At 51.5% G+C, this 17,714-nt stretch overlaps 1 protein-coding gene across 3 annotated transcripts; it reads left to right on the forward strand.

Moving 5' to 3' along the window:
• Positions 1–1,611: 1,611 nt before the first annotated feature.
• L3MBTL2 (L3MBTL histone methyl-lysine binding protein 2) lies at positions 1,612–17,341 on the forward strand. 3 transcript variants are annotated; one of them, XM_050915044.1, is made up of 16 exons: positions 1,612–1,875; positions 2,121–2,254; positions 2,613–2,736; positions 3,726–3,805; positions 4,731–4,848; positions 5,210–5,344; positions 6,044–6,132; positions 7,773–8,004; positions 8,726–8,802; positions 9,408–9,512; positions 10,720–10,867; positions 11,747–11,829; positions 13,489–13,723; positions 14,496–14,561; positions 15,505–15,627; positions 16,533–17,341. In XM_050915044.1, the coding sequence occupies exons 1-16, from the start codon at positions 1,650–1,652 to the stop codon at positions 16,640–16,642; spliced, it is 2,085 nt and encodes a 694-aa protein (XP_050771001.1). In that variant the 5' UTR covers positions 1,612–1,649; the 3' UTR covers positions 16,643–17,341. The 3 variants fall into 3 exon arrangements, with proteins under 3 accessions (XP_050771001.1, XP_050771002.1, XP_050771003.1); XM_050915045.1 differs by lacking the exon at positions 14,496–14,561 and having other exon boundaries at positions 8,723–8,802; XM_050915046.1 differs by lacking the exon at positions 5,210–5,344 and having other exon boundaries at positions 8,723–8,802.
• The last annotated feature ends 373 nt before the right edge of the window (positions 17,342–17,714 follow it).

Below are 17,714 nucleotides of genomic sequence, written 5' to 3' on the forward strand. Positions count from 1 at the left end.
GGCACCGGGCTGGGCCCCCCGCTCCCCTGAGGGAGGGCGCGAGGCCCGGGCTGTGTTAGCGGGGTAACGGCTGCGGTGTGGTACTGGGGTAACGGCTGCCCGCGGCCGGGAGGGGGCGAGGAGCGCCGGGCCGCCTCCTCCTGGCCGTCGTGTTGTTGTGGTGCCCGCCGTGGCCGGCCGCCCCGCCTCCGTGCTGCCGGGGGCCGGGCTGGTGCTGGAGGGGATGATGGGTCTGACCCGGGTGGGATGGGCCTCTGCGTCCCCATCGCCTCTCTGAGGAGGTTGCGGGTGGTGCTGTCCTTGCTTGTCAGCCCTGGGAACTTAACATGTCCGCAAGTTTCATTCGCGTTTGGTGGAAGAGTAACGATCCAAAGACATTCACTTCCGACGAGCTGAAGGAAGGTGCACCCCCAGATAGGGGCAAGAAAGAGATGAATGTGCTTTTTTTGAGGAGTTAAGGCCTTTCAGACGTTGGGAATGCTGTCTGAGGATGTGGATCTGCAGGAGAGCAACTCTGTTCTCAGGGAACAATCTGGGTACCTTGGGTCTGTTTTGTGTGAAAGCCAGGCAGGATGTGGGGAGACAGCAGTGCGTGAAGTCTGATCTTCCTGTTCATGTGTCTATAATAATACCCAGGAGCCAGGGACTGGAGGGAATTTAGCACTGGAAGGTGATGGACTTGCTGCTGATCTTTTGTTGTTGCCCGCTTGGATGAACAATTGTATCCTGGTGCCTCGTGTGGCTGTTCCAATCTACCTTTCTGTTCCATCACTCCCTGTGCTGATGCTGACTTCTTGCTGCTCTTTCACAAGTTGCTAACACCTTTTCCCAGCTTCTTTTGCGCTTATTTGGAGCCCAGTTCAAGATTCTTCTAGTCTGAGAAACAGTCACTGGATTTCTGTGCTCTTTCTTCAGTCACTGCCTCTCTGCTCTGTTGCTGTAACAGCAAGTACAAAGAGCTAGTGAAGATGTTTAGTTGTGGAGACATCTGGTTGTAGGCAAAAACTCTTAACAAACGTTGTTCTGTCATCCTGCTGCTGCAGCTTCTGAACTGAGGTCAGCTATGGACTACGCAGTTTCCAAAGAACATGAACTTTCTCCAGAGTCGAGTTTGTCCTGCTGACATCCAGGCTGTACAGCTCTTGTGAGCTATGGTGGCCAGAGTGTGCAGCTTTGTGCTCTGCGCTGGAAGTCTGTGGTGACTTTAATGTTGATTGTGTCTGCACTGCTGTGCTGTGCAAGTGTGTTTGGAGAGACAGTGCCTGGAAGGACAGTCTCCTCTGTCTTCGTCAGCATGGCAGTGTAGTTCCCTGTATTCTTTCCATGTTCCTCAAACTTTTTTCTATGTAGCTGCAGCTCTGTGGCTGTTTGTTTCCTCTTGGGAAGCAGAATGCAGCCTGTGAAATACCTGTAAAGGGACCTGTTGTGGGCATAATATCTTCCCTGCTAGAGATTCAGACTTCTGCCTTTGGAGTTGTTACGTGGACTCATTGCTCACCCTGAGGCCTCTCCCCTGTCCAGGAGGCCCCCCCCCGGCAATGAAGGCAGGTTTATTGTGGGGTGTGGTGTAAAATGTCTATTTTAAAGCAGACTGGCTCTTTTTTCAGTTGGTGTCTACCTTCTGCCACAAAACTTCATCTTTGGAGCGGATGGAGGAGGAAGGCAATGACGATGAGGAGGACGATGAATTGGACATCTTTGGGGGTTATGACAGCTTCCGGGGCTACAACAGCAGCATGGGCAGCGACAGCAGCTCCTGTCTGGATGAGTCTAGTGACGATGAGGTGGCAGACCGGGAAGCTGGAGAGCTTCCGACCTCTCCTGTGCACCAGCTGTCCACAGGCCGGCTCACAGAGGACAGCAGCTCCGAGCCAGGTGCTGCACTGCCTGCCTGTTCTACCTAAAGCACGTGCATGATGGAAAGAACAAGGGCTGGGGGAGCAGAAGGGTGTATGTCTGCACCTTGAGTATGCTTTGGGAGCAGCACTGGATTGAGACTGCACTTTCTGGGCTACATGGGGGAGCTGCTACGTGTAATGAGGGTTACCTGGGCTCAGCTCTGTCCTTGTAGTGCATCGACCCTGCCAACTGCTCACATTTTTTTGCCTTCCTTCTCTCAGCTGTGTGCGAGATGTGTGGGATTGTGGGCACCAGAGAGGCTTTCTTCTCCAAGACCAAACGTTTTTGCAGCGTCTCCTGCTCCAGAAGCTACTCCTCAAACTCCAAGAAGGCCAGCATCCTGGCCAGACTGCAGGTGAGTCAAAACCCTTCTTTCTTCCCTGGGGATGGAGCAGGATGTGCCTGTATGCAGGGGTGGGTGGTTGCTCTCTAGTTAAAGATCAGACTGCCATTACCAGTGGCTTGTTATTCCTGCCTGAAGTCCCCAGAGGACGCATGCCAGCTGAAAGGTGGTGCTTCCTAGAAGCTGGGGAAGGACACAGTTATATTTTACCACCTGTTTCTTCTTATTCCTGTGAGCATTAGTGAAAATGCTGAAACCTGAAAATCACCCCAAGGAAGAGATACGTGCCCTGCTGGCCAGTTCCAGGGCCTGGCTTCCTCTCCTCTCCTCTCCTGTGCCACTAATGTTCCTAATGTCGCTTCTTTTGTAGGGGAAGCCACCAACGAAGAAAGCTAAAGTTCTGCACAAGGCAGCCTGGTCGGCCAAGATCGGGGCCTTCCTCCATTCGCAGGGCACGGGGCAGCTGGCAGATGGGACACTGACAGGCCAGGATGGTGAGTGTAGGTGAGGTGTGAGGAGCCACAGAAATGGGGACACCTGGAGGGCTGTAAGCTCTGCAGTCCTCTTTCTCACCTCTGGTACACTGCCTTGTACTGAAACAATGTGTGTGGATCGCTCCAACAGAGGCTGGCAGGACACAGGGCACATCTCTCTCCATCTCCCTGCCAGTGCTAACGGAGCCTTGATGGGTTCCTGCCCATCCCCTGTTGCAGCCTCATCCTTGCTCCTGGTGCAACTTGGACTGAAGCATAAGCTCTCTAGTCACAGTCTCACGAGGTACTGGCAAAGCTGACTTAAAGGTGCCCTGCTGCTCCCAGCCGTTTGCTGCCCCACTGCCTGTGGGGAGTTAGATTTAAGCCAAGTCGTTCACTGATCAACTTGAACAGCCAGTCACTGCAGCTGAAGGAGTAGGAAGCTGCTGTGTTAGGGCAAAAGTGAGCCCCAGGGGGTGGCAGCAGGGATTGATCCCTGAGCAGACTGCTGCTGGAGCAGAGCTGTAGCCTTGGATCAGAAGTGACTGTGGGATTAGTATCCCAGTGCTTCACTCTGATTTTCCCAGCACCCTCTGGGGAAACAAGTGCTGCTGATATGACCCTGCAGTGTTGCTGCTGAGAGGCAAAGCTGCTAAGTGGTTTAGCGCTGACAGGATGCAGTCTCTACTCTCCCCAGAGTGCTTGAGCCCTGAGCTGGATTTGACCCCTTTTCTTGCCCCTCCTGCCCCGCCTTTCCCAAAAGCAAGTGACAGCAAGGACTGATTAATAATATATTGTGCCTCGTGCGGGGGCTGGTCCCTGTGCACTCGTAGGATCTAGTTCCTCACCAGGGAAAATGCACTGGAATGCAGAGTCCCTGTGTGCTGAGGCAGAGGGCTCTGTCCCAGAGCAGGCCACAATTGGCTGCAAGCTGTAGTCCAGAGGTAACTGAGCCCTCTGTGCCTTTTCTATAATCTCACCTGATTTTCTGCTCTCATGTCTGCTTATAGCACTCGTCCTGGGCTTTGACTGGGGAAAGTACCTGCAGGAGCACGGCTTCAAGGCAGCCCCTGTCAGCTGCTTCAAACACGTGAGTTCTTTGCTGTGCCTTGCAGTGTGCACGAGGCGTGTTGTATGCATTGGGCTCCCCTGTACTCCTGTGACAAGTGGTGGGTAGAGGCCTGGGGAGCTGGTTATTGAGCCCCAGCTGATGCAAGGAAAGAAGGTGGGACTTCTCACAGCTAAGAATGGGAGTCCCACAGAGGGACCAGGAATTTAGGGGGAGGAAGCAGAGGGGGACTTGATAGAAGCACTGCTGGTGGCGATGGCCCAGTGCTGGCTGGGGACAGAATTAGTTCTGACTGGGGGGGATAGCGGAAAGCTCCCGGTTGCCTTTGCAGTTTGTGTGGATGAGCACAGCCCAGGGTGATGCGCAGGGAGGAACTCAGCTTATGTGGGCCTGGCAGTAGCTGCCCCTCCAGCACGTCTGGTTCCTGTCATACTGATTTGCAGTCCTTATGGGCCAAGTAGCCAAGGCAGATACATGGAAGAATGGCAGTTCTTAGGTATTGTAGCAGTCCCAGCCTCTCTGTGTATTAAGACTCACTTATGTTCCTTTCGACTTGTGATCTGTGCTAATACTAACAAAATTTCCTTTTTCTTGAGGACAGGTCAGGAAGGCATGGCAGTTTTGTTGATGGCTAGGGATTTTGATACCATAGAGGAATGGCAGCAGCTACTCTGGGATAATAGGACAGCTGGCAGTGAAATAGTTAAGTGTTGCTATACAATGTTCTGCCTTTTGGGCTCCTCAATGAACACCCCAGTGAGATGTTTGGGACAGTTCGGTTGCATTTCGAGCTGTTGGCAGATATAGGAAGGGTAAGGCATGCAAGCCTGTGCCTAAGGTGAAAGTGTAGCTGCCTAGAACATGTCTCTGAAAGCTAGAACAAGGGCCTGAGCTCTGCTCTAACTGTCAACATCCCTCTCCCAACGTGGCTGCCTCAATCCTTCAGGTGCCGCTCTTCGATCAGTGGGATGATGTGGTGAAAGGTATGAAAGTGGAAGTGCTGAACAGTGATGCCGTGCTCCCCAGCCGTGTGTACTGGATTGCATCTGTCATCCAGACTGTAGGTATGTCTCCAATGTAATTCCTGACAGCTGGGGATGGCTAACCTCTGAGGGAAGCTTTAGAGAGCCAAGTGTAGCTGGTTAAGCAAAACATCAGCTCTTTGTAGCTCTGCAACTGCTGAGAGATTTTGGAACAGGAAATAACACGGTGCGGGGTTGGGAGGAAACCAGCATCTGGTTCCTCTTCTGGTTGCTGGGCTCTTTGCGAGGGCAGTTCTGCCTCCAGATGACTGGAGAAGCTCTGATAACCTATGCAGAGCTCTGAAGGCTGTGCTGTAGGGACTAAGTCTGTGGTGCCCAACAGGGAGAGGAGAAATTCTTGGCCTCTAATGCCTTTCTCTGGTTGTCTTCCCTGTCCTGACAGGGTACAGGGCCCTTCTGCGATATGAGGGCTTTGAGAACGATGCCAGCCACGACTTCTGGTGCAATTTGGGCACAGTGGATATTCACCCCATTGGCTGGTGTGCCATCAACAGCAAAATCCTGGTACCACCACAAAGTGAGTGTGGGACAAGAGGGGTCAGCAAGTGCCTGGGCATGGAGGAGCCTTGGTATATGCCTAGTGCAGCGGGCCAGCTGCTCCCACTGTACATGGGACCGCAGCTCCATTTGTGCTCTGAGTTACAAGGAAGAGTTAGTTCTTTGGGAAGCTGGAGACTGCTTGGACTGCTCCCTCTGCATCTCCCTGTGGGTGACCTGGGGGTACTGGATGCAGAGCTGGTGCCAGACCTACGGACAGAAGCTAATGCAGGTGGCTGTTCCTCCTTCTGACCCACACGGTGGCTAGGCTTAACCTTTGGGGGAACTTTTTGGTCCTACATCCTGGACAGTGTCTCTGGGGAGCACGCTGGATCCAGTCCCTGCTCAGCTAGTAGTTAGGAGGATGCCAGTTTAGCAGAATTCTGGCAAGCTGAGGTTTGCTTGGTATGGCTCACGTGTTTTTGCTCTAACACCACTTCCACATCTAGATCAGTGGAGCTGGATGTCTGCTTGGCCCAGACCATTCTGTAATGGTGATCCCTTGCAGCCAGTTGTGAGGGCGAGCTTGCAGAACAGGGTCTGCCTGAGAGCAGGTACAGGATCTGAACATGAAGAAGGCCTTTTAATGCAAATGGACTCTCAGAGAGGAAGAAAGGTGTAGTGTGGTGCTCTAATTCCTTTGGTCATAAAGATGTGCTTTTTCCCTGTGCGTCTGTAGCTATCCATGCCAAGTACACTGACTGGAGAAGTTACCTCATGAAAAAACTGGTGGGAGCCAGGACCATCCCAGTGGATTTCCACATCAAGGTAAATGTGGGAGGCTGTCATTTTATGTGTGGAAATGAAGCTGAAGCCAGGAGATGTGTGTGCAACATGTCTCTTCTGGTTCTGATCTGTGCAACTCCAATGTGTCCCCTTGAAACCTGGGCAGGACAGGAGCAGTGAGACACCTGTCATGATGCTGTGGGTGATGGCACAGCCCCTATGCCCTGTCAGCACAACCATTTCTCCTTTGGGTCATAGATGGGCTTTAAAAGCTGTTGTCCTGTCAACCTCTGCTGGAAAATACTGGGGATGAGTTTGCTTTTTTGCTGAATAGGGAGGCCAATGCAGCTCCAACCTGGCCTTTTCCTGCCCTGTTTCAGTGCTGGGGAATGGCTCTGCGAGTCAAAAACCTTTGCCTTCAGTGTTCGTAGCACAGCAGCCTGCGGGGAGTGAGAGGGGCACAGGCTCCCTCGAAGTGCATGGAAGCAGCTGTGCTGTGGCCTTGCCAGCTTTATAGCTCTTGTGGTTGTTCTGTGTAGCCTGCACTGAGGTTAGATCTGTCGGAGAGAAGAGACTCTTTTGTTGCTGGCAACTTTGTAAACCACAGATAAGGAAGACGGTCCCAGAGACAGCAGGCAGGAAGGCAGGTGAGGGGTTTTCATGTGTGCAAGGTAATTGGTGATGCTGAGCTGGAGACCTTGACGTAGTTGGTGTTTCCCTTGTTGCTTCTCAGAAAGTTGAGAGGATGTTCGTAGATGCTTGTTCCTGGGCCACAGCTTGTAGCTGAGAGCTCACGCCATGGAAGGGAAGTGGTAGAGGGAGACAGATGTCAGTGTCTTTCTCCCCGCAGCATCCCCACTCCTACCTAATGAACAGGAGGTGGAAGGGGGAGACCTTCCCTTAAAAGTTCCTCTGGAATCAGCTGTAGGCTGGTTTGGATGTCTGAGTCTGTTTTGTAGTTGCTGCACAGCATTCTGGGATCCCCAGTGCCAAAATGTTAGGTGTTCTTTAAATACCTTTGGGTATTTGTGGATGTGTAGGGCTAGGCTGTATCAGCAAACTGAAGGTCTCAAAAAAAATCAGTTAGAAGGCAGCCAGTGACTCTTTTCGTGTGCCTGCGCCTTTGAGTCAGTCTGCAGAGTAACTCTTGCATTGGAGGTGGAGTTGGCAGATAGATCATCATGTTGCTCTACCTCTGATTCGAGTTAAAAAGTGAAAATAAGGGCCTGACCTCTTTTAAAGTCAACTGAAAATCCTGTTGCCCTTTGGGAAGCTACGCTTCTAACTGCTTCCAGCCTTGAAACCCTTATGGTCTCATGACTGAAAAAGGCACGCAATTCCTCACTCAGTTCCTGCTGCACAGAAGTGACATCTGTTTCCAATGCTCAGAACATTCACACAAGGTGCTGGCTGAGCACGGCAGCTGGGCCAGGGTGGGGTTAGCTGTTATGAGGCCACACGACAGGGGGCACTTAGGGTGCGTGTGCCCAACCATGCTGTTGTGCGGGGTTGGCAGCTCCCCGTCCCCCTGATGAACCCACTCCCATAGGTGTCTCCCAATCGGCTTTGGGCAGCGCAGGGGATTGGCTAGGATGTCTGTGGGGAAAGCTATTCTCTGAAGTGTTTGGGGAAGGAAAACACCAAGTGCGATTGATCTCACCTCCTCTGTTGGTTGTTGCCAGATGGCGGAGAGCATGAAGTACCCGTTCCGGCAGGGCATGCGGGTGGAGGTGGTGGATAAGAACCATGTGTCCCGGACACGCATGGCAGTGGTGGACACGGTGATTGGGGGCAGACTGAGACTCCTCTATGAGGACGGCGACAGCGATGATGACTTCTGGTGCCACATGTGGAGTCCCCTCATCCATCCTGTGGGCTGGTCACGGAGAGTTGGCCACAGCATGAAGAAGACAGGTAGGGATCAGGCCATCACAAGCATCTTCTGATTTGCTATGAACTGCCTGGACCCTGCTGTTGACACCAGTCTTAACATGCTGGGAGCCAGGCAGTTGCCTCAGGACCTGACAGATAAAGTCTGCGTAGTTGTGTGTCTGCTGCTTTTCCCCCTGGATAGATAAAAGCCCAGCAGTCTGCTGCCACAGGTCAGGACAGGGGGACTATAGGATTTCTTACCTGAAGCAGGTAGTCTATCCCCACAGCGTGAGAATGCAGAGTTTGCAACATCACAGATGTTTATAGTCTTTTTGAGGAAATTCATGCTGGCTTCTGTAAGACTGGATGCCATCAGGTTGTGTTTTTCTGGACTTTACAGAGAGGAATTGTTGATCAGCTTAGACTGGCAGAAAAAAACAAGACTTGAGCCCTGCTGATCCTTTTGGTTGTGTCTCCCTTCCTTGCTACCTCTCCCTGGTGATTACGGCTGCATGTAGAGGTGTCATCACTAGCGCTCAGGAAGCTCAGCCATCTGCTTTTGAGCAAGCCCTGCATCACAGCCCATGTTATGAGAAGGTGTAGAGGGACTGACCTGTTCTTTTTATTACTCTTCTCATGGTCTCTGATCTAGGTCTTTTATAGCAGCTGAGCTCTCACCAGGGAATTAATAACCAGTGTGTTTTCTTACTGCTGTTGCTGCAGATTTCTTACTGCTCTTTGTTTCTTCCATTCCTCACAGAAGAAAAACGCAGTGACATGGCAAACCATCCCACCTTCCGGAAGATTTACTGTGATGCTGTCCCCTATCTGTTTAAGAAGGTAGGACAAGTCTGCCTTTCTGTGTTGGCCACAGCAAAGGAAGCAGTGATACCACTTCCTTCCTTGGGTATATACGCTGCTGTGTGGGTTGTTGAGGATGGCTCATTTGTCTCTCTTACAGCTATAGGGCAGTAAGGTGTTTGGGGTGTCAAGGCTGTGGTTGGGCAGGGGCAGGCCAAAATAGAAAGATGGAAGAACTAAAAGACAACAACAGATTGAGGGACTCAACTGAAGGGCAGACAGTTGCTTGGAGCTTTGAGTTGGAGAGGGAAGATGATTGCATGGGAGAGACCAATTCTGACAAGGAGCTGGATCATATTGGTAAGGACTGAGATGAGAAGGAGGCTTGCTTTGCTGTGGAGTAGCCACTGAGTGCTGGGCCTGACTCTCTGACTGACCAGAGCCTTGGCAGGAGGTTGCTGACACAAACACAGCATTGGTTTGGCTGCTTCTTTGTATTTCTTGTAATATTTCTTCTTTCCCCTCCCAACTTGGGTTGAGCCAAGTAAAGAAGCTCTAATCCTCTTCGCACTTGGCACGCTTGGTGTCGGGATGGGACTGTCCCATACCCCTGACAGCACATGGTATACCTGAGTCTCCCTTAGGTACGAGCTGTGTATGCTGAAGGTGGATGGTTTGAGGAAGGCATGAAACTGGAGGCCATTGACCCCCTGAATCTGGGCAACATTTGTGTGGCCACTGTTTGCAAGGTAAGTTCAGTGGGCGGAAGGGGGTCTACTGTGTTTACCTGAGATAACCCAGCCTCTCGTCAGGTCTTTGCAAATGAGTAAGACCGGGTAGGATTTTGCATGAGGGAGAGGACAGGGCTATCAAGAGAGGTAGGCAGCTGGTGTGTGGAGGGAACGGGGGCGTTACCTCAGAGGTCTGAGAAGCTGATGAGACCAGCAGTTGTCCACGTGTGCCTAAGTGGACAGCATGAAGATGAGCATGCTTGGTCTGCAAGCTAACTGTCCAGTGTGTGTGACTGGCAGCCACCCTTCCTTCACCCTTGGGCATGCAGTAGGGAAGTTTTGTTCTCCAGTTCTTGGAGTGCATAAAGAGAGGCCTCTGTAGTGCAGCCATGAGGAGAGAAAGGGGAGGGGAGGAGTTGTGGGGTGACTGTGTAGGGAATGGGGTGTATCTGTATGGGCAGCATTCACTAGTGTAGGAAGCTGAGGATGGACATGTCTCCTGCAGTCTCTCTTGATGAGGTGGTAGTGAGCTCTACTCCTGTGCTAGTGTTGGGAAGTAAATTGCTTGGCCAGGTTTCCTCAGTGAGGTGTGTTACATGTCCTAAAGTATAGCATCGACTTGGGCTTTTCCTGCTCCCTCAAGAAGCTGTTTGCCCTCGTAGAACCCAAGCAGAGGACTTTGACACTTGGGGTTTGGCAGGGGGATGCTAGGAAAGCTCTTTGTGTCTGTAAAATGTTCCCTTCAGCCATTGCTTGGAAATGTGAAAAGGTTGGGGCAGATGTGCCTATCACATTTGGTAGGCACCAATTACCAGTGAGTGACAGGATGGGACAAGTCTTGTTGCTGTAGGAAGTGGCAAGTCTGAAGGTGGTGCCCTTCCCTTGTACTCAGTAACAAATTCATGACCTGGCTGGTGTAGAGGGTCTCTGGGCTGCCAAAGTCTGTTTCTGAGGGAAACGGAGCTCCTGACTGTTTATGGCTGAGTCCTTTTCACAAGGCCATTAGTGTTGGTCCCAGTCCAGCAGAAATTGCTGCTTTGGGGATTAGCTTGTGTCAACTAACACATCAGGAGAAGCTAGTGCATGCCCTGGAGCATATAACATTGCATTTTACTGTCTAGTGGCAATTGTGACCCATCTGTGGGGACTCTTGGGAGGATCCTTTGAGAGGAGAGGCTTTAGAGCAAGCAAAGCTCTACACTCATGCCCTTCACTCCCATCTCAGGTCCTCTTGGATGGGTATCTCATGATCAGCATTGATGGAGCCACGTCTGCTGATGGCTCTGACTGGTTCTGCTATCATGCCTCCTCGCATGCCATCTTCCCTGTCAACTTCTGTCAGAAGAACAGCATCGATCTGACCCCTCCAAAAGGTGAGATTTGGACTCTGCCCTGTGGTACAAACCTGCATGCAGAATCTGCTGGGCCGTGCTTTTCTGAGAGGTGTCAGGTTCAGATGGATCAAAACCACAAGGTCCCTATCTGCCTGTTTTTCAGGGAGATAGGGCTGGTTCAGAGAGCCAGTCCATTTGAGCTCTGCCCATATACCAAGTCTTGGTACTTTGTGGAAGGAAGTAACATCTCCAGAGGGCATTAATGGCATGGTGGTTAGCTCCTGGCAGATCAGTGGGAGAGGTGTATGATCCCCCAACTGAACAGAATCGAAGGTTTAAAGGACAAGGAGGGTGGGAAGGGATAAGTAGAGCCATTGCTGCATGACTCAGTACTTAAAAGTGGCAGAAGTCACCTCTGTTCTTCTTGTATGAATAAATCTGAGACCAATATTTCTGCAAAATCCTGAGAGGCAATCACCCTAGGAGTGTTTTTACTGCCTCATCTGGCCATACCCAAAAAGGCCTGTTCTGAATTTCTGTGTTGCAGCACTTTTGTGCAGTGGTATTCTGTCTTCCTTTGATGTTCCTGCTGGTGGGAGAAAGATCAATCTTACTGGTGTGTTTTGAACATACTTCTTCCTGCCTGCTGCTGCTTCTCGCTTTTCTCTGTGGTCTGGATATATGACTGGCATGGATGTTCAGAGTTGCAGCTTGCACTTTTCTGTGTTTGCCCACTGGAGGGGGGTGCTGGACTGCCATGGAATCTGTGCACTAGATTTGTGTCCAAGATCAGGCTGTATGTGCTGGTTCATGAAACTGCTTTGCAGCCAGCCTCCTTCCTGTCTATTCTGCCTTTTCCCCCAGCTGGTCTACCCAGTGACTGCCTTTTTCCCCTCTTACTATTTCTTTCTGCTGCAGGGCAAGATGCAAAGACCTTCGACTGGGAAAGTTACCTGGAAAAGACTAAATCAAGACCTGTTCCAGCACGGCTCTTCAACACAGTGAGTGCTGCCAGGAAGAAGAGATGTGTAGGGATGGTTGCAGTCAGCAAGGAGGAGCGCAAGAGCTCTGGCTGTCATAGAATGGTTGAGGTGGAAGGGACCTCTGGAGGTCATCTTGTCCAACACCCCTGCTCAAGCAGGGTCACCTATAGCAGGTTGCCCAGGACCATCTCCAGACAGCTTTTGAATATCTCCATGAATGGAGACTCTACAACCTCTCTGGGCAACTTGTGCCAGTGCTCAGTTGCCCTCACAGTAAAAAGTGTTTCCTGATGTTCAGAAGGAACCTCCTGTGTTTCGGTTTGTGCCCATTGCCTCTGGTCCTGTCACTGGGCACCACTGAGAAGAGTCTGGCTCCATCTTTGCACCCTCCTTTCAGGCATTTATACACATTGGTAAGATCCCCCTGAGCCTTCTCTTTTCTAGGCTGAACAGTCCCAGCTCTCAGCCTCTCCTTGTCTGACAGATGCTCCAGTCCCCTCATCATCTTCCTGGCCCTTTGCTGGACTCTCTCTACTATGTCCATGTCTCTCTTGTATTGGGGAGCCCAGAAATGGACACAGTACTCCAGATGTGGCCTCACCAGTGCTGAATAGAGGGGAAGGATCACCTCCCTTGATCTGTTGGGAACATTCCTCCTAATGCAGCCCAGGTTACCGTTAGCCTTCTTTGTCCCAAGGGCACATTGCTGGCTCACATTCAACTTGGTGTCCATGAGGACCCCTAGGTCCTTTTCTGCGAAGCTGCTTTCCAGCCACTCGGCCCCCAACATGTGCTGGTGCCTGGGGTTGTTCCTCCCCAGGTGCAGGACTTCACACTTCCTTTTGTTGAACTGCCTGAGGTTCCTGTGAGACCATTTCTCCAGCTTGTCAAGGTCCCTCTGGATGGCAGGACAACCCTCTAGTATATCAGTCTCTCTTCCCAGTTTTGTATCACCAGCAAACTTGCTGAGTTTGACATGACACTCTGTCATGAGTGTCAGGAGACAGCGTCAAAAGCCTTCCTGAAGTCAGGATAGGCAATACCCAATGTCTCTACTGGACTGCTCTTTGCTGCTAGTCAGCACTACTAAGGAGAGCCCAAGGCACAGGAGTATGTACTCTCCAAGTAAAGGCCCTGTTTGGCTGGTCAGGACAAGCAGTGTCATGCCTTTGTGGATGTCATGATATCTTGGTCCCTCTGAGTGTGACCTGCGATTCTCTAGTGTTTCCAGGAGCTCCAGGCTCCTGATGGGTTCTGCACCGCTTATTGCCTGTGGACATGTCGCTGGCACGTGGGTGGAGGGGGTCTGCTTTGCATCAGCAAAACTGCTGCAGCACCTGGGCCTGTGCTGGTCTTTCTGATTTCCCAGGGCTGTCTCAGGTTAATGGGTTTGATCGGGTGTCCCTTAACTGCTGCCTGCTGCTCCCCCTAGGTGAGGATCTTGTTTCTTCTGAAGGCTGGGCTGAGATTCACTAAGCACACAGCTGGCCTTGGGTCTGTTCATGTGTGCCTCCTTCTGGTATGCGACGTTAGTTCTGTTGCGCGACTGTGGACTTGTTCTCTCTGTGCTTGCTTTAAGCTGGAGGCAAGCCTGTTCTAGGGTGCTGGTGGTCATATGTGGGTTTGGACTGGGTGCAATGGCCTTGGGTTTTCTTTTTTCATTTTTTCTGCACCCAGGACTGCCCAAACCATGGCTTCAAGGCAGGCATGAAGGTGGAAGCAGTGGACTTGATGGAGCCCCGGCTCATCTGCGTGGCCACTGTGAAGCGTGTAGTCCACCGTCTCCTTAGCATCCATTTTGATGGCTGGGACAACGAGTATGACCAATGGGTGGACTGCGAGTCTCCAGACATTTATCCTGTGGGGTGGTGTGAGCTGACAGGCTACCAGCTTCAGCCACCTGTTGTTCCAGGTGAGTGAAGATTTTACTGTGGTTTCTAATGCTAGAGGCAAAGGTTTCCTTCCTCCTGCTCTGTGAGTGGCTCCTCCTTTTTTTGGGCCTTGTAGGGAGGAGAAAATTGCCTCCTTGGTTTGCGCTGGCTACCATAAGTCTTCCTCTGCTGCCACACGTTCTAGCAGCTGGCAGAGGGAGGAGTCTGGTGGGGAGAAAACAGCCTGAGATTTGAAGTTGGCTCTGTTTTCCCTCTGTTCCCCCACCTGCATACCAACAGAGAATTGCTCCTGATGAAGTTGGGTAGAGTTCCAGGTGGTCCTGTCCCTGCACAGCTCCCTTTTACTAAGCATACCTACAACCTCAGCCAGGTAGCAGGGGGAGCTCGGCCCCTGCTCCCTTTTCTCATCAATTCTCTGACTCTGTCTGTAAAAGGTAAGAGCATCCCTCTCAAGAGTTTATTCCTTCCCTTGTCACAGGGAGGCCACTGCCTCACCTTTGCAGATGTTTTCCTTCTTGTCCCAAGCTATGAATCTTGTTTCTTTACTGCCCCTGTCAAATCTCTACTGGGCCTCTCTCCCCTGTGCTGCCCCAGCCTGCCGCCCTGGGCCCTCGCCTGGAAGCACAGACAGCAACTGCACTAGAGCCTTGCTTTCCCCTCAGCTGGTTGTCTTGGGAAGAGGGCATTGGCTCGGGGGGACGGGTATATCTTGTTTCTCGCTTATGTCACTTCATCCCAGTTACCTACTGGTTATGGGACTTGGCTTTCGTTTCCCTCTCATCTCCATGACAGAGCCCACAACTCCAGTGAAGGCCAAGGAGGTGCCCAAGAAGAAGAAGAAACCCTATGGAAAGAAGAGTGAGTGATGTTTGATTAGTGCCCTCCCGCTCGCTCGCAGGCTGGGCCCAGTTAGAGGAACCCTGTCCATGTCCCGTCAGAGCAGGAGAGAGAGGCCTTGTCTTGCTGTGGATGCCCTCAGTCAGCTGTGGGTTTGACAACACAGCTTCATCCTTCTTAACTGCCCTATTACCTAAAAGAGCAGAGAGCTGTGTGTGTGGGAAGGATCTGTTTTGCAGTCTGTTTTCTGTTGGCTGAGGTATAGATGGCGCTTGCTTCCAGGCGTGAGGTTGTGCTGCTTTCCCTACTGTGTCCGTGGTTGGAGGGAGATTGTTTGCTGCAGCTGCAGGGTAGATGGAGAGCAACCCTGCCTGCTTTGTGCTCAGGGAAAGAAGGCCTTAAGATGGCTGAAGAGGCCAGTAGTGGGGCTGGACCATGTTATTGTTTCATCTTGTTGTTGTCGTCATTGTTGCAGTAGCTGTTGCAAATCATGTGTAGACAGGCAAGAAATTCCTTCCTGGGGGGTGGAGAGGAAGGGACACCTAAAGAATATAAAGACGTTCAACCTAAATAAAAACGTCAGCTAAAAACGAAAACATTAATGCTACAATGTCCATGCCTTGCAGCCAACATGCCCATTGCCTAGGACTAGACCCAGACAGGTAAGCAAAGCTGACTCCAGACTGATTCCAACAGGACCTGCTCCTTGGAAGTTAAGCACACGCTGAAGTGCCTTGCCTTTAATGAAGGAGAACACGGAGGAGCATATTTTGAGACGATGACTATAGAGTTTTTCTCCAGTAGGCCATGTCTGTCGAGTAACCAGTTGGCAGCTAATGACCATGTAGCTTGCCGGTCAGTTGTGCTGGTCCCTGGCCTGTGGTTTCTCAGTGGAGCAGGGTTGCTGATTTTCCAGGGGAAAAGAAACACACTTTTCCCCATGCTCTGTTATCTCTTTGTTAAGGAAAAAAGTTACCTGCCAAAACCCGCAACATCAAGCAGACTGTCAAGAAGACTTCTGCCCCGAAGATGAAACGAGAAGCAAAAGCTGCCAGCAAGGCTCTGCCAGAGCCAGCACCTGATGAGAGTAAGGGAGTGAGTTACTCTACCCAGCAGCCACATGCAACTCTCTCGCGTATGCCCTGTGTACCACTGGCCCTCCCGAGCCCTGTGCTGCCTCTTGGCCTTTGTCATGGGTGCCCCCAGGCAGGCAAAGGCAGCACCGTGACAAATGTCCTTCCCCACTCCTCCTTCTCCACTCCTCCAGAGACAGAGAGAGTGGAAGAAGGCCTTTGCCTGCTTTCCCTGGGAAGATTTGCCTCCTGAGAAGCTTTGGTGGCACCAGTACAGCTAGATATCTTGATACTGCTGATGCCTGCTGAGGGCCTGGTTGCCCTACTGAGCAGTCTGGTTGTGTGAAGTCAGTTAGGGAGGAGAGACAAGATGGACACATCAAAGGTGTGCTGTCACATCCCGGTCCCCATAAGGGCTGTCGGAGCATGTGAACACAGCCCATCGTGCTGAGCGTCAAGAGGTGTGGTGACCAGAAGAGCATCTGGCAGCTGGGTCACCTGCCAACCCTAGTGGGTGTTGGGGAAGAGTGTGCGTGAGATGCTTTGTGCACATGGGGATGGAGCCTCATGAAGGTCCCTGTTGCTCACAGAGGTTCAGTTTCCCCTGTGTGGACCCAGGCAGGTAGAGAATGGACCACACTGGCTTTTCCTCCCTCGGCCCTAAGAGAAGTTGTTCTTGGAAGCAGGCAGCTGAATGCTGCCAGGGTTTAGTCCTATCCTGGTTGCTGCTGTGACCATGGATAGATTTGTGCTGGCAAGACAGGGCTGCCTGTGGTAAGGGACCCTCAAGATGTGGGCTGGAAACCTGGGGCATTTTGAGTATTTGCATGAACAGAGCTGGTTCTGGGGTGCTGCAGGTAGAGCGAGGCAGCATGGGTTGATTTTACGTATTTATTTTTCCCTCTCTGTCTCTTGCTAGTCATTGCTGTGCAGGTGAAAGAAGAAACCATCGACCCCTCTGTAGTAGATTTTGGAGCCACAGAACTTCCCGTTCCCATCAGCAGCATAAAGCAGGAGGTCACAGACTGATCCTGGAATATCCTCCAGCTGCCCACAGCAGCCTGTGCTCCACCTTGTGGCTATTTGGGGAAGGTCCTGACAAAGGGAAGCAGAAGACTAAAAGGGCTTTCCCTTTTTGAGGCAGACCACCCTGCAACATCACAACTCTGCTTTCCTGGTGTGCAAGAAAATTTCCCCCAGACTTGTAATTTTAAGCCTTGGGAAACAGACTCCAGAAAGGCCGCAGGTGTGCTGAGGAGCATGACCAGGGTGGCTGCTGGGGTTGTGTGTGCCTGGCTTTGATGGCACCTTTCTGAGCAGGAGCTCCCAATGGGGAAGGAGGCTGCCAGAGCACAAAGGGGCAGTTTGGGTTCTGGACTGTGGCTGGAGGTGGCGAGCTGCAGTCTGAGATGATGTGTGCAGGTCACACGCGTCAGGAATTCGGCTGCCCTCGTAAGATGTTGGTGCTGTGCTCCCTGGTCTAGGCCCTGCATCTCCCGAGAAAGTCAGGACAGGAAGAGTGGAAAGAGGTGGGGGGAAAAAAAAGGAATGATGATGCCTCTTGAGGGAGCAAGAGACCTTTTTGAGTGTCATCATTTCTTACTTTTGAACCCAGAACTGCAGAGGACATAGTGCACAGTTTGAATTTTTAATTTTTTAGCAGTCCTACTGTAAATTTGATATATGATCTGTACCCTAAAGCCCTGTGAATTAAACTTGAGAAAGAGGCCAAAAGCTTGTGTATTGTCTTCTGGGTCACCAAAATACCAGGGTTAGCCAAGATGGGGAGGAGAAGAGGGCTGTAAGTGGGTAGGTATAAGTAAACAGTGTTTTGGGGTGGTTTGGGTTTGGGTGGGGTTTTTTTGAGGCATGCAATAGGGTTTTTCTGTGCATTCGCCGCTGTCTACTTGCCAGTTCTGTATAAGGGCTGAATATCACAAGAGCGCATTAGGTAACTTAAGGCAGGTGATGCCATTTCCTGCTTTAGGGCAAAACTGTAACACTCCTCTCTTTTGCCAGACTGGCCATCAAAGTTCAGGACAGAAATCGGAAAGGTCAGTATGGCAGCAGTGATGAAAAACAGTTTTAAATCTGTAGCAGG

This window comes from Gymnogyps californianus, chromosome 1, assembly GCF_018139145.2.
Source record: "Gymnogyps californianus isolate 813 chromosome 1, ASM1813914v2, whole genome shotgun sequence".
Lineage (NCBI taxonomy): Eukaryota > Metazoa > Chordata > Aves > Accipitriformes > Cathartidae > Gymnogyps > Gymnogyps californianus.

Bases quoted from the DNA above. Each gene is read 5' to 3' on its own strand.
- L3MBTL2 (XM_050915044.1), top strand. From the start codon at position 1,650: ATGGAGGAGGAAGGCAATGACGATGAGGAGGACGATGAATTGGACATC. The intron at 14,562-15,504 runs GTGAGTGATGTT...CTCTTTGTTAAG, and splicing joins GAAACCCTATGGAAAGAAGA to GAAAAAAGTTACCTGCCAAA. The intron at 15,628-16,532 runs GTAAGGGAGTGA...GTCTCTTGCTAG, and splicing joins AGAGCCAGCACCTGATGAGA to TCATTGCTGTGCAGGTGAAA.